Here is a 15,332-nt window from a genome sequence, read left to right on the forward strand (position 1 = left end):
GTCCATAATACTGTGCGCCTGTGGCTCAGAGTATCTGTGTTATTCCCCATGTGGCCGCTCCCACCATGCATTTTCTTTACTCCCTTAGTTGGTAGGTGCTTCCCCCTATCTCGTGCTGAATTAGCACCTTTAACACAGACTTGTGGGTCTTGAATACTTGGTTTACGACAGTTTTCCTTGAGCTACTCTCTCACACTTGTGCCTTTCCTTGTATAGCTCTTATTTATTTGAGGTCCAACCTTCCCTAGGTTTTGTATGACATTATCCAAATTATAACTCCCCCTCTCCTGGGTTCTCGTTCTTGGAATATCTCTTCCTCTAGCTTGTTCACTTGCCAGTAATATCTCTCATCTTTCATTACATCGGTTTATGCCGTGCTTTCTCCAATTTTCACATATTAAGTCAAAGGGTAATTGCACTTCACTCCCATGGTATTCTTTTCCAGTCTCTTTCTGTTTCCCACACAGGATTATTAGATCCCTCTTTTATGGGTTTTCCCATTTCCAATAAACTGGTCCTATTTGTAATATCTCGTCCTTAGGACTGGAGCGAGTTTCTCTCTTCATATAAAACCAATGTTAATTTATTTCCCCAACCGGGTTATTTGTTACCTGCTTTGTCAGGTGTTTACAATTCTCTGTTGACAGTCTTATATTTAGTATTTCGTCCTTATAACTGGCTGAGTTTGTCCATGCATATAATGGTGCCCCGCTGGCCTCCCGCACTTTCCGTTTTCCATGCCATTCTTTGCTACCTCAAAAGTTGCAGGCTCCGTGGCTTGTATTTACTCCACCTCCCCAAGGAATGATGATGTCAGGAGGCTTCCCCTGCATACAATACTCTCTCTCCTTCTTCCACTCGTCCCAGTTAAACATACATTTCTCCTTAAAGAGACATCTTCTGTTCCTTTTTCATATTGGTTTGTTTCAGCATTGCCTTCAGCCAAATACAAAGATGTCACAATATTTATTTACACAGTATGTCTTGTGTCTACACTTGTGTCTTCCAGTAAGTAATGCGATCCACAAATGCTCTAAGCACGAAGTGGGCAGAAGGTTGTGACAAGAAAAAAAAAGAAATAACTTCATACATTAAACACTGTACAGAATGTTCATCCATAGACTTACCTCTTTTATGTTTCCAACTTGTTCCTCCTTTTCAAAAAGTTGCACAGCTATTCCTGCCTGACATTCCTCCATATCCTGGTTTCTCTTCTTCTTTGTTTCTATCAACTGCATCATCTCTTCAATCTGCATGGAAGAAAAATGTTTACTCAGTGTTTACAATATAACAAGGTTAAAGAGGACAGCACATTTACACTGTTTTAGCAGTGCTCGCAGTGAAGAGAGAAGCAATTTCATATTGCACTAGGGAGAATGGTTTATGTCTATAAAGGCCTGGGCACTTTTTTAACAAGAACACAAATCAGAAGTTACTTGTAAAAGGGACTTGTGATGTCACAGTTCCCCGTCTGACTCTGCATCAAGCATCCTATTGCATCCACTATGGTCACTGCACTGCCAGAAGAGTCATAAGCACCCGCCTGCTGCCTCAAGCCACAGATAGAGGGTGGAATTACACTATGGTTGCACATGCGCAAATGCAGTTTGACCATGCATAAACATATTAAAGCCAGTGCAAACAGGTGTGGACGAGTACAAATGCATTTTTTCAAATGTATAATTCCCTTGTAGCCATCTATAAACAAGAGGGTGGTTGGGGGGGGAGGGGTCACCGGCTGACCTTGACGTCTCTGCAGACAACCACTCTTTGCATACGTCATAGACAAATCCATTGCAGTTGTTTGGTTTTTAGCCCTTTGCTCAATCAAGCCTTTCATGCACATTCAACTTGACTTACTCTCTAGTTGACAATATTATTCAAATGGCACTTGTCTGTTTATTTTCTTTACAGGGGCCTCATGACACAAAGCTTACACTGGTTCAATGAGACTATGCATGGGGTTAGCAGTGGGGTAAAAACTGACCTGATGCAAAAAGGCACTGAAAGAACATGTTTTGGCACAGGGCAATTTTTGTGCGAGTGCTAATACTGTGAGAAACTATACTAGCAGTGGTGCAAAGTGTCAGTAATGAATGCTCTGGACAGTTATGCGGCTCTAATATATGCATTCACTCTAGCCTTTAAGGAACAACGGTAGAAATAGATAGTTCCCTTTATTATGGCAAACAGATGGGGTCTCATGTGTCATTTTATTCTCTTATTAAAGACCATCTGCAGCATGAAAATGCCATCTGCGCTGATGTGCAATCACACTTTTAAAAATGTTGTTCATGCAAAATGATGCTTGTTGTCTCTCACAGAAAGTGAGCCCTGATAAGTAGGCCCCACTTTCTAAATGCTTCATGCTGAAAAGGTATAGTACACGTGTTCTCTTTGCTGGGCCTGGTCTACTGGCATTCCAGCAAATGTCATGTGGTGTGGCAACATCCTCCCAACCTAAGCATCTCTCACTAATCGGTGCTAAATCTTTCAACTTTTTATGACTACCGACAAGGTTTACAAGAATATACCCAGATACCTACCCTATAATTTGACAATCAACACTTCACTCCACCCCAATGCATCCCCGACTATCCTATTACCATGCGACCGACCTCTATGGCTAACATGCCCCGGGGCATGTTTCCCAATCCTAACACAGTAAAATCCATATCCAGACCTGCATTTGACAACATGACAGACTTTCTGCTACTTGCCTTCCTAACTTGTCAATAAACAAGACCACCCGCCCGTTCTTTTCAGAGCCTTGGGCTGCTAGGTCAACATTTTTGGCTGAAGAGTGCTATACAAGACCACTTACCTTATAATAGCATCGCGAAAAAGCCTCCTGTAACCCAATCTATTTTAACAAACTATTCTTAAGAATGAGCACCCACGATTTAAGATCTATAGAACTGTGTATCCCCATGGCCTGGTGGCAGCCTGATTAAATACAAATATAAAGCTATATATGTTTTGATATAGTGGCCTATTAGGAAATAAGGTTATACATTGTCAAAACTATCGGATGTCATTTTATTATCAACTAGTTCCCCGATACTCCTCCGGTTGTCCAAACTTGTGTACATTACTGCTGAAGCTAGAATTCACCCATAACTGGGTGATGGCCCCAACCATTAGGGCTCCCTTTGTAACCTGCCTGGGAAGGCTAGACACCTTCCCAGAGGAACAAGTCATATCCCCAAGGGGTAGGGTGTGGCCCAGTCATTCAAATTAAGCTTTGCCGGCACAATGGGGAAGAGACACAAGCGAGACAATGACTCGACTCTGATCAGGCAGTCATAAGAGGGGGTAAGAATAGGGGAGCATTGGGGAGGAACTGTCAGTAGGAAAAAGGGACCTGCCACCTTGGAAATGGTTATGCCCCACTCTTTCCTTGCCTCCAACCCCTAATATCCAGTTATCAAGGTACTCTGGGAACTGACATTAGAAGGCAAAAACTTGCGTTACAATAATTGAGATTTGCCCCTTACAGAAGGCTTGAAATTAACCAGTGCACTGTGGCAAAATGACTATATAACGGGGTGAGCGCCCCCAGTTTAATCTTCTTTGGACTCAGAGATCAGCCCGGGAAATTTGCTGCAGGGATTTATAGTGGAAAGGGCCCATAGATCATTGGCAAAGTGTCCTCCTCTGGGGCATAACCTAGTCTGATTACAGCAAAGATCCTGAACTTTAAGGATAGGGAAAAGATCCTGGCCTTCTCCAGAGGGGTCCTGGGGGTGAGATCCTGCAGGCATTGTTTTCACTGGGGCTCTACCCGGTTTATACTGTACAGTCAGTTTGTCCCTACTGTGAAAACCCAGAGGGTGTTTCACAACCTAGTCCCCAGTGATCCTGTACTCAGGTGGTCAGGGAAAGGTAATCGCTTTTGGATCCCGACCCCGAGGGTGGACAAGCGATGGAGGATCAATTGGATAGGGGGTCCTCAGGGAGTGGGGGAGAAGTACCTAATGGTGAGACATGGCATCCCCCTTTTTCCACAACCCATCTAACCCATATCCCTGCAAATTTTTTGTGAAACTACAGCTTCCATAATTCCTCCCCACTTCTCATTGACAACAGTACTGAGCTGAGGAAGATGAGGAATGAGGTCAGAAAGATTTCATCCACTGTAATGAGGTCAGGCAGAGCCAGGCACCTAGTCCTAACAATACACACCTTCCACTTGTTAACACTCCCAGTGAGAATGAAAAGTGGTGCGAACAGGCACACTTTGAGCAAGGCTGAGCACGAGAAGGAACAGCTCTTTCGGGGTTGATGTGAACCAGGCTGTGGAAGTTGGAAGGCCAACGGGCTGATCGACAATTGCAAGGATCGAGAGAGAGCCAGGCGGCAAATCCAAACTTTTGGGAAGCTGTAAGCGTTCCAAGGCTGAAGCCGAGTGAGCAGAGGAAAGAAACCTTCAAGATGCATGAAAGCGGCCCAGGACCGTCCCGAGTGAACTGCAGAGTTGGGGAGCAGCAGAGGAGGCGTAACAGTCTTGACTGCTGCATGAATAGGATGAAAGAAGACCAATTATCACAACCACTGAGTTATTGAAGGCAACAAACATCTGGTTTGTGTAAAAGCAAAAGTAATTGTAATCCGAAAGTTGAAGGTTGCGCATGTGCCAATAAAACGCAAATGAAAGAAGAGTTGTTGAACTGAGAAAGAAAAGGATACAAAGTAACAGTCGCCCTGCAAAGTGAAGTTGCACATTCAAAAGTCTCTGTGAAATGTTCTGAGAGTTAAAAGATATTACAGCGGGAACCAAAGGAAAGACAGTAAGCGCAATAAAGAAAGTTGAATAAGAGCAAAGCGAAGTATGTGAACTCGGAATATGCCAAGAGGGCAAAGTATACACACTTTGAAAAAGGGCAAGAGGGCAAACCAAAGAGAATAAGAACTACAAGTACCAAGATACCTTGGTGAAAAAGAAATACCAAGTAGTATTGGTGTTGCAAGATAAAAGTACCAAGAGGGCAGAGTAAAGGGAATAAGTGATTACTAATACCAAGAAGTATTGGTGTTGATGAACTTTGAAAAAGGCTAAGAGGGCAAAATAAAGTGAATAAGAACCACAAGTACCTAGAGGCATTAGTGTTGCAAGATGAAAGTACCAAGTGGCATTGGTGTTACAAGATGAGGAAGATTGTGAATTGCAGAATTGTTGAAAGAGAAGTCGAAGTGGTCATGCAGAGGTCTATGTAAAATCCTTGTAATTTGGAAAGTCGACAGTGAAAAGATACCCGAGATAAAACGTCGAGAAGGGAACCCCCACTAAGAAGACAGGCTCCAGCCCGGCAGAGGGAAGCCTGTGCAGAACTTTGGGATAAAGTGACAAGAGACAAGCTCGAGCCTGATAGAGGGAAGCCTGTGTAGAATTGTGTAATAAAGTGAAAGATGAATGGACAGACTCGAGCCTGGCAGAGGGAAGTCTGTGCAGAACTGTGAGAAATTGAGAATCTGTCATGTGAACAGAATATTGATGACAAGGCGAACAAAGCCTAAGGAAGTGATTGAACTTCCAGAGGTTTGAAGCCCAAGACTGAACTGTTGAATTGTGCCAGTTAGCCAAAGTGTGCAAGACTGATAGTACTGTACCATCCACCTATCCTTTTAAAGAAACTGTGTAGACCCTGTGGGGCTGAACATGGGAAAGGGAGTTGTTACTTAAGCCATTCTGACATTTCTTTTGAGACACTATTTTCCTTTTGTATTCCCCTAACACATCTGTCATTTTGAGAAGGAGGGCAATTTGAGGTTTTCTTAGTATAGGCCTTTTTATTTTGACAAGACTGACTTGGACTTATTTGTTATTTGTTTAATGATTGAGGCTACTCCCATTCTAGAGTTAAGACCAGTTAGGAATTCTACCAACCCAACCAAAACACTAAATAAAGGTTTTCGAAACTTGTATCCATTGTGTCTGTGTCTACTGCTTGATACCATGCCTTCCTTACATATGGTGTCAGAAGTGGGATGCGATTCAATTGATAAAAGTTAAAGGCCCCATGTTAATTATTGTTTTACCACCAGTCGGTGTAACGCTTACCTTTTGGCCTCTGCAGGAGTGTCCGGCATTCGCCAAGGATAGCTCCTCACCACATTCCCTCTATTCCCGTGTGCGGTAGCCTTAACACACACCCGGATGTAGAGTGGAAGGAACAGGATTTGTGTTGAATGCTGAACCCCCAGGAATACCCGGTGTCCTACTGGATATACTGATGCTGGAGATAGGGCCCTAGAATCAAAGTACAGGTATTAGTATCTGTCACACTCACCTGTGTCTCTGCAGGAGCGATGGTACACCCCCCTTGGCCCCGAGTACATACTTCTCCTGATTCAACCTGGTAGATGTGCCTGTCAAGTAAGAGATTTGAGCTCCCTCCCTTCTCTATGAATGTGCTGAGATGTCTTCCCCAAGGCTCACCTTTGCTTTTAGTTGGGTGCGCACTCCATCCTGCTCTCCGCAGGGGCGCAGTTCTATTGGAAGGGATTCGTAGTCCTTCTCACGTAGGTTTGATGGCCAATGTCTATTTTGCCAGTGTTCAGATGCCACACATTTCTGGCTTCACACCGTGTACTGTGCAGTTATAAATGCCAGTTGCTTCACTAGCAGAGAGTTCCAAACTGACTCAGGTAAGTGCGCCTCACAATTGACGTAGCGCTAGGATTCAAGTTAGCATTGATTTCTGATTCGGTTCTTAATTTTCTTTCAGATGCTGCCAAGCGTTGAAATACCAAAAGATACCTTAGGTAAGTATGCGCAGCGGGATGAACTCCGAAGGTCCGGTGAGTAGGCGCAGCGTCACTGATTTATGAGCTCAGAGTAATTTTCTCTCCTTTTGCAGGAGTCGGCTAGTGGAGGCGCGCGCTACGAGCCGGGATGCAAACCGCAGCGGGGTGAACTTCGCAGTCCGGGGAGTATGCGCAGCGTTGCTGGTTCTCGAGCTCCAAGTAATATTCTCCTTTTCTTTGCAGATGCCGGTGCAGTTGTAACCTTGTGTCCGAACGAAGATTGCTGCTTGACGAATGCACGCTGAAGGATCCGGAGTTGGTAAGCCCAGAAGCTGAAGCATGTGGACAGGTCAGGAGCACGGTGAGTGTGTTACTGATGCAGCTTACAGAAAGCAACACAAAGCGTTGGAGAAACCTGTGGCTTGGCTTATATGGCCAGCCACGCCCAAACACTAGAGAGTTTATGAGTTCTTACACACTTTCTTTTTGGCAACAGGAAGTGGTAACAATGAGCAGGAAGTGACTGAGCTAAACATGAAGCAGCCATGCAAGGCTAACTAGAGGAAGCCTACCCCTTAGGGGTGTTTGTGCGTGTACAAGCCCAGCCTGGAATCTACCAACTATGGGTGTTTGTGTGTCTATGCCAGGTCTGCCAAGCCTTTACCAAGCTTGTACCCAGTCTGTGCCCCTTTCCCAGAAGGCTGGACTTACCTGTTGTACTCAGCACAGGTGCCGGCGACTCATGAGTAATCCGTGGCAGTTTACCTCACTAGCGCTGCTCAGACCAGCTGCAGCGTGTGCGGGCTGTTCCTACTACCAGTAGCTCTTCCTGCTTATAGTTCATTTGCTGCTTGACTAGTCCCTTTCAGGGATGTCTTCGGGGTTCTGGCTGTACTGTCTCTAATCCGAGCAGTAGTCCGTTTGTCACAGCCAGTAGTTTTAACCCTGGTGAGGGTTTGTGCTCAATGGCCCGTGCCCTAGCTGTTATCTGCTGGGCTCTAGGGGGCCTTTGTTAACCTATGCAGCCAGGCCCAATGTGGGCCTGTTTGAATTTCCCTATGAATGGAATGCAAATGACTGCCACCAGCTGCAGGGCCCAAAAAAAGGACATGGCAGATCCATGGAGCCTCTGTAGTTAGGCTATGTGTCTTTAATTGTCTCTTGTGCTTTTGTGCTGACTCTTTTCCTCTTTTTTTGGTTTGCAGGTTCGGAGAAGGTGAGGGTACTGGATTGTTGCCGCATTGCAGAGAAAGAGGAGGTCTGGACCGTTGCAGAGCCGCTTCGAGGAAACTGGTGCGTGCTGCTCAGAATTCCCAGAAAGTCGCAGGCGGAGGAAAGATCCCGATGGCAAGTGTTGAGGCTCAGCCTTGCGATCGCGCTGTGGAAGGATCTTACTGGTAACTTGCTTCTCTTGTGTATTTCAGGTCTTGCTACTGAGCGGCGCTGCAGAACGGAGGTAAGCGTTACGCTGCGGTATACAGATTGATGTGAAGCACTGAAGGAAGCAAGGGTGTGACTTTTATAGCAGAGTCACACCCTTGCTACTAGCCTGCAGCTTCTTCTGCTTCCAGATAAGCGTGTTGGGTGGTTGCTAGTGCCTTACAGCCATGTTGGAGGTTCCAGTTGGCGACACCAGTTGTAGATAATGGCTGATGTGAGAGCCAGGTGTGCAGCAACCGAGTCCAGCCCTCCTTTGGGGAATTTCCCTTCCTAACAATGTGGGGAGATATTAATCTGGAGTACCTAGTGACAGGATGGGAACTACTGGTGGCATGAGGGAAATTACCGGGCCCACTGAAGAACCTGTTGGGCTTCATCACAGTCGGGGAGAAACAAATTGTTGATGTTGAAGCTTCAGACCGAATACAAACCATAAAGAAGGCCCTTTTCTTACGAGCTCACATCCCTGTTCGATACCAAGATCTGTTTTTTTCAGTCCCAACTGTTACTTGATTCTTTGCCTATTTCCCATGATCATTTACAACAATGGGACCTTATAATCCTGAATATGAGATCACCTCATACTTTTATTAGATCTAGTGCATTGGAATCTATCCTTAAAGGGAAATCCTTCCTCGCATGTCGCTCCCCTTCCACCTTTGCCTTACCAGTAACATCCCTAAAACGTCCCTCTGCTGTACTCCCACCTGGTTTCAATACCGAAGAATTCGATTTTTTTTCAAACCAATCCCGAAGAAGAAGAAGTTGGATCCATCTTTTTCCCTCAGAGTCAGAAGAAGAATCAGACAGACCCTTAATACCCCATATAAATATGGCCTCTGTTGAAGACGTATTAGCTAGCCCAACTAGTGGGCCATCAGATACAAGCCACAGTTGATTGCCATCCATGCCAAACCTCTATTGCCCCAAGGTATTCTGCAACCATACCTAGTAGACGATGAGGACTTGGGGAATTGTTTTCTCAATTTCGGATGAATGGCAGTACAGTTTGGGTGGGATGATCATATAAAAATCTGTTACCTAGGACCATTCCTCAAAGGTGAATTACAAACTTTGTATCAATTAGTTAACCTTAAAGGGGATATTACTTTTGCATATATTAAAGAACGTCTCCTGCAAAGAGTAGGGCAAACTAGCAATTTCTACAGACAAAAATTAAGAAACATCAGACTAAACCCTGGAGAAACTCCCTTAGAGGTGGACTGCTAAAAATGCGTTACCTGAACTAACAGATGTTGACCATAGAACAATTCATTAACTCTCTACCTCCCTCCTTACAGAAAGCAGTTTTACAATTAAACAAACTCGTCCTTACTTTGGCCCTTGAGACAGCACAAAACCACACAGATGCCAATAAATATGTTCTTTTGCCCCATAGATTTGATGAGAGAAAAGATCATAAAGGTTCCTTAAGTCCAACACTGTTCCTATCAGAACGAGGGGAACTCCTTTCAAGTCTAGAGAATGGACAGGAAAGGATAGAGAGAAATATGAGTTTAGAAAACCAGAATTCAAAATCAAGGAAGAGGAAAAGAAAGATGAGTTCAAAATATCTAAAGTTCAATTGCCAACCTGTTATTCATGTAAAGAGGTTAGTCACTTAGCTTGAAGCTGCCCCAAAAATCAGAAAGAAGAAAGCAAGGAAATATGAGGTTTTAAAAATAAAAATCTTTATTGGTTTTAAAACATTTAAAAGGTCCCACCCACATACCCCCTTCCTCTCTGCCCCCTCTCCCACTTGGGGACGGCAGCCCCTTCCTCGTAGGTGTTCACTTATTGCAGGTCCAGGAGTTTTAGGCGTTAGGGGTACTATTGGGCGTCTTTCAGAAATGCCAATGTTTCACCCCAGTCTCTACTCTAGCAAAATTCTCCAGAATATTGTTCATTGCATATGTGGCCTATTCCAGCGCCAATACTTCCCACACCTTGTGAAGCCACTCTTGAACCGTGGGGGTAATTGCTTCCTTTCACCTTTGGGCTATTAGGGTTCTTGTTGTCAATAACACCGTCGCCTTCTCTCGGCCCCTACTTTCCCCTTCCTCCCTAGCCTCTCTTATACCCAGCAAGACTCGCTCCAAGGACCTTCCGGCCCCTCCCCCAAAAGCATGAGTGTTCCTGCAACACCTCCTCCAAAACGACTCCATTTTGGGGCATTTCCACCATATGTGGGATTTATTTATTTATTTATTTGGATTTGTATAGCGCACATATGCCCTGGGGCATCGTGGCACTGAAAGCAGTCTTACTTGTTACAGGCATAAATGATACATATATAGATACAGTGCAGAGCATACATGCATATTTTCATACATTTGAAGTTATTTACATACAGTAGTGATATTTACATACAGTAGTGATAATGCAAGGGGACCGGTAGAGGGGGGACAGGGGGTTAGTTAAACAGCTTGGTTTTGAGTAGTCTACGGAAGGCATGGTATGATTTTTCATTCCTAAGGGTGGTGGGGAGTGTGTTCCAGTTTTTGGGTGCTAGGTGTTGAAAGCTGGACCCTCCGGCTTTGCTTCTTTTGAATGTGGGTACGTGGGTCTGGTTAGTCAGGTGTGACCTGGTGGGTCTGGTGGATGTATTAAGGGTGATTCTTTCAGAAAGATAGGGCGGAGCATTGGCGGAGAGGCATCTGTGGGTGATGGCCATAGATTTGAATAGTATGCGTTCTTTTATGGGTAACCAGTGAGCTTCTTTTCTGGCTTGGGAGATGTGCTCCCTTTTTGGTATGCTTAGGGCGGCTCTTAGAGCATTGTTTTGTGTGACTCGCATTTTTTTAATGTTTTGTGCAGACGTGCCCAGGAAGAGGGCATTACAGTAGTCCAGTTTGGTACCTACTGTGGCTCTGGCTACAGCCAGGCAGTTTTTAGAAGATAGGAAGGGTTTAACAGCATTAATTACCTTAGTGGTAAGTGCTGCAGAGGAGGCTATGGCATTGACTTGCCGTGTCATGGAGAGAGTGGAGTCAAGATATACTCCTAGCGTTTTTACAGCAGTGGAGACTGTGATGGTGGAGTTGTCTACTTTAAAGGAATTGTATTGTGGCGGGAGTTTGTTTAAGGTTTCTTTGGTGCCAACTAGTAGGATCTCTGTTTTGTCCCCGTTAAGGCAGAGGCCGTTGGCTGCCATCCAAGTTTGGATAGCTGTGTATATTTTGGTTAATGCTGCGGCGTCTTGTTCATAGACACCTGTGAGAGGGAGCACGACTTGTGTGTCGTCAGCATAGTTGGTGTAAGCTATGTTGCGATGGTCCAAGTCATTGAACAGTGGGAGGGTGAAGATGTTGTATAAGGTGGGTGCAGTGCAGGAACCTTGTGGGACGCCACAGTGGATAGTGGTGGGGGTAGCGTGCGCAGATTCAGAAAAGACTTTCATAAGTTGACCCTCAAGGAAGGATTTGACCCAAGAGATGGCTTTGGGCGAAAAGTGAGCTTCATTTTTGAGTTGCGTGCCTAGAATGTCATGGTTGACCAAGTCAAAAGCAGCAGATAGGTCTAAGAGTAGCAGGAGTGCTGGTTTGCCTTTGTCCATGATGTCATTGAGTTGGACTTTAAGATCTAGTAGGGCCGATTCGGCCCCATGTCCGGGACGGAAGCCTGATTGCCTTTTTCCTAAAATTAGATTTTCTTCCAGGTAATGCTGAATTTGTGTTTAGGCAACTTTATCTAGGATCTTGAGCAGGAAGGGAACGGTTGTGATGGGTCTATAGTTGTTGGCATTTTCCGAATCTAGAGTGGGTTTCTTGAGAAGAGGGGGAACCCAGGCTTCTTTGAGGCTGGTTGGGACTGAGTTTGTGTTGAAGGAAGCATTGATGAAGGATTGGAGAATTGGTGCTAATGTTTCAATGCAGTCTTTAACTAGTTTAGCGGGGCAGGCGTCGTCTTTACAATTGGAAGGTTTGATTCTATTGACGATATCGACTACCTCTTTTTCTGTGATTTCTCTGAATTTAAAAGGTGTCATTTGATAAGTATTTTTGTTCTCAGTCATAATTTCATTGTGGGATGCTGCTAGGAATTACTGAGTGAGATTTTTGTGATTGTCTAGGATTTTAGCTTGGAGGAGTTTTTTTAGGAGGGCGGATTGTATGCTGTTGCACCAGGCTTGTTCCTTGACAATCTCTTTGGAGTTAGTGGCCGGTGTGGAGAGTTCCTTGAAGATGGCGAAGAGCTCTTTGGATTCTGAGGTGGCGTTGGCGATTCTTTCATTATAGGACGGGGATTTGGCTGCTATGATGCTTTTTTTGTATTGGACGGCCAGTGATTTGTAGAAAGATAGTGAAGAAGCGTTGGGCGCATTTTGCCATAGGTTTAGGGCTTTACGTTTTTTGGTTCGTAGTTCTTTTATTTCTGCTGAGAACTAGGTATTGGAGTGTTTGGAATCTTTGGATTTTTTTCTTTTGTAGGGGGGCGATGATGTCTATAGCAGTGCTAATGGTGGATTTGTAGATATCTGCCAGTGCAGCTGAGTCAGATGTGGCATGGAGGTTGTTTGTGAGGGAGTCTAGGTAGGGTAAAATGCTTTCTTTGGTGAGGTTCTTGGCGCTTCTGGACAAGGCTGGCGGTGCGGGCTTGAGTTTTTTTATCAAGTTGTTCGGTGTAGGAATGCGGAAGTGAATGAGAAAGTGGTTGGACCATGGGGTGGGCATGATTGAGCTGATGTTGATGTCACAATTATGGCCAGCTATCCAGTCAAGAGTGTGTCCTTTGTTGTGGGTAGGATGGAGTACTTTTTGTTCAAAGCCCATTTCTTGGAGAGCTTGTGCTAACGTAGTGGATGGTCTATCTTTCTGGTCGTGGAGTCCCAAGTTAAGGTCTCCTAGGAGAATGGTTTTGGTAGTAGTTGTTACGCAGAAACCTGTGCAGTTCCCTTAGGGACCACTGCAAAAAGTTTAGGACTACAGGAGTTAGCAGTATACCCAATTGGTAGCAGTCTGCACCACCCAGATTTACCTGGTAGCTGTGGCTGAGCAGTCAGACTTCTCTGAAGAAGAGTTAGGCAGTATACAGAGCATACACAATAGGGCAGGTAAACACAGTAGAACAAGCAAACACTGACCAGAGCTTTGGTGTAAAAGATATATAATTATTTAATTAAAAACACATCTATGAAAACACACTGGCACTAATATCAAGCAAGTTCAAAAACACAGTCACTAAAGTATATACACTCCCTTAAAAGAATATTAGACAAGTCTTAAGTAAAGCACCACTTATTTTCAGACAGCGGTGAGCGCTAAACGCAGATGGCACTCTAATAATTTGGTTTGAAAGGGAGAGAAAGGCAGAGCATAACTTGAAACAGATCCCAACACTTTCAAGAGAACACAACAAGAGAGGAAGGCAGAATCAAAACCGTGAAGTTAGAGTTCAGAAAGCCGGATCCACTTTAAGAGGATCAGAGCGAAATGTGTCCAAGATCACACGGTTGAAAAGTGCACAAAGTCTCGAAAAGGTTCAGAAAGAAGTTGGACCACAAGAAAGGGACCAGTTAGATGGTCAAGAGGCCAGCCCAGTCTAGAAGGTTAAGTATTTACTGTCACCTTGTAGCAATCTATAGAAAGGGAGGCCAGGCGGACACAGTACCTTGAAATGGTGAGAACACTCCAGCGGGGGCAGTTGTTCCTGGCAGCGGTTGCGAGTCGGTGCTTCGTCCAGCAGAAGAGAAGATCTCATCGGGGAGGAAATCAGGAGGTCGTTGTGCTGCCAGGGAAGAAACCAGCCACGGAGTTTCTCGATTCAATGGAGCAGTCCTGTCTTTCGTGGTTCAGTGGTGGCTATCCGGTTGCCGGAGTGCTTGGCACGGGCAATTCGACCACTAGACGTCCTGGTAGGCGAAAAGGAAAGCAAACTGGTTGTCCCCACCAGCTTAAGGGGAAGAGACTCTCCGGCAAGAAGATCTCCTCTGCCGTCGGGAAGTGGTGAGACGGTTCGGCAGGGCTCCACCGGTGGTGTCGTCGTTGCAGGTCGGCTCAGCTTCTCCCTCTTCGGATTCTCAGGTCCTGTGGCGACCTCTGAAGTTCCAGTCCCAAAAGCCCTGCTTTTATGCAAGAAACCCCCATTCATTCAGCCTAGCTGTCAATCAAACATGCTACGTGGTGAGCCGGCCGGCTCACCACTTGGGCCAATCACACAAGAGTGCGACTTGAGTTGCCACGGCAACTCAGTCCAGGGTGCCTAAACCCCCTCCCGCACCCCCTGTGGTACTCAGACAGATTGGCACCACTTTTGGAGGCTTCTGTGGAGAAGCCTGCCAAAAAGTGGAACAAAGAGCTCGACTTGGGTTGGAGTCACAGAAGAGAACACAAACGCCATTTTAGAATCGAGTTCTGGCAAAAAATACCAACCGGTGAATTAATATTAAATAAATAACCCAGCGGTATGTTCGAGGCTATAGGAATTAAATAATTAAAGTTGGTAGCCTCGAACAATGGGAAAATCCCATAGAGATATATTCGCGGTCGAATATAAAAAGTAGTATCCACTGCCACCAGCCAAAACTCGATCAGGGGGGACGGAGACGTGCCCCCTCGAATAACAGACCCCGGGGAAATCGAATTGCCCCGACCAGTACGTCCACAATATGATGGTTTGTACTGGTTTCTGTTCATAATTTGGGACTAGTAAAGCCAATGGTGACTTTACATGCCCTGGGAGACAGTAGTCAGTCCCAGGGTATGGAGTCTATGGTGGGGTGTCACTAATACACCCCTGTGTCACTGCACTGAAGGTGCTGTGTAACACACATAGTAAAAACACATGAGACCCTATGGAGTAAAAGACCCCATTGCCCATAAAACACATTAACAGTCAAAGGAACCCCGCAAATCATGTCCAAAAGTGTGAGGAAAAGAGTCTCACTCTTGGCAGGAGAAAAACAACAAACTCCAGAAATCCAGCAAAGCTGCTGGGGGACTTACTAGGTTAGGAAATTCAGCCTAAACAGAGAATTCTCCCTAACAGTAGTTTTCAGGTTTTCAACTAGTAGGTGCGAGGTTGTCTTGGAAGTCCAGTATCGGGACTGGTGGGCAATATACTAGATTAAAGGTGATGGTGGTGTTGGAAGAGAGTGCGATCTTGGCGGATAGAGAGTCAATGTTATCCCCTAGTTTGGAGGAAAT

At 45.2% G+C, this 15,332-nt stretch overlaps 1 protein-coding gene across 1 annotated transcript in view; it reads right to left on the bottom strand.

The window, feature by feature from the left end:
- The window catches only part of CCDC175 (coiled-coil domain containing 175), an 814,258-nt gene that overhangs the window by 499,564 nt on the left and 299,362 nt on the right, over positions 1-15,332 (bottom strand). Inside the window, exon 6 of the mRNA XM_069638898.1 lies at positions 1,128-1,250. Coding sequence (XP_069494999.1) covers positions 1,128-1,250 — 123 coding nt within the window. The remainder of the gene's footprint in view (positions 1-1,127; positions 1,251-15,332) is intronic.

Source organism: Ambystoma mexicanum, chromosome 14, assembly GCF_040938575.1.
Source record: "Ambystoma mexicanum isolate Mex_15411 chromosome 14, UKY_AmexF1_1, whole genome shotgun sequence".
In the NCBI taxonomy this organism is placed as follows: domain Eukaryota; kingdom Metazoa; phylum Chordata; class Amphibia; order Caudata; family Ambystomatidae; genus Ambystoma; species Ambystoma mexicanum.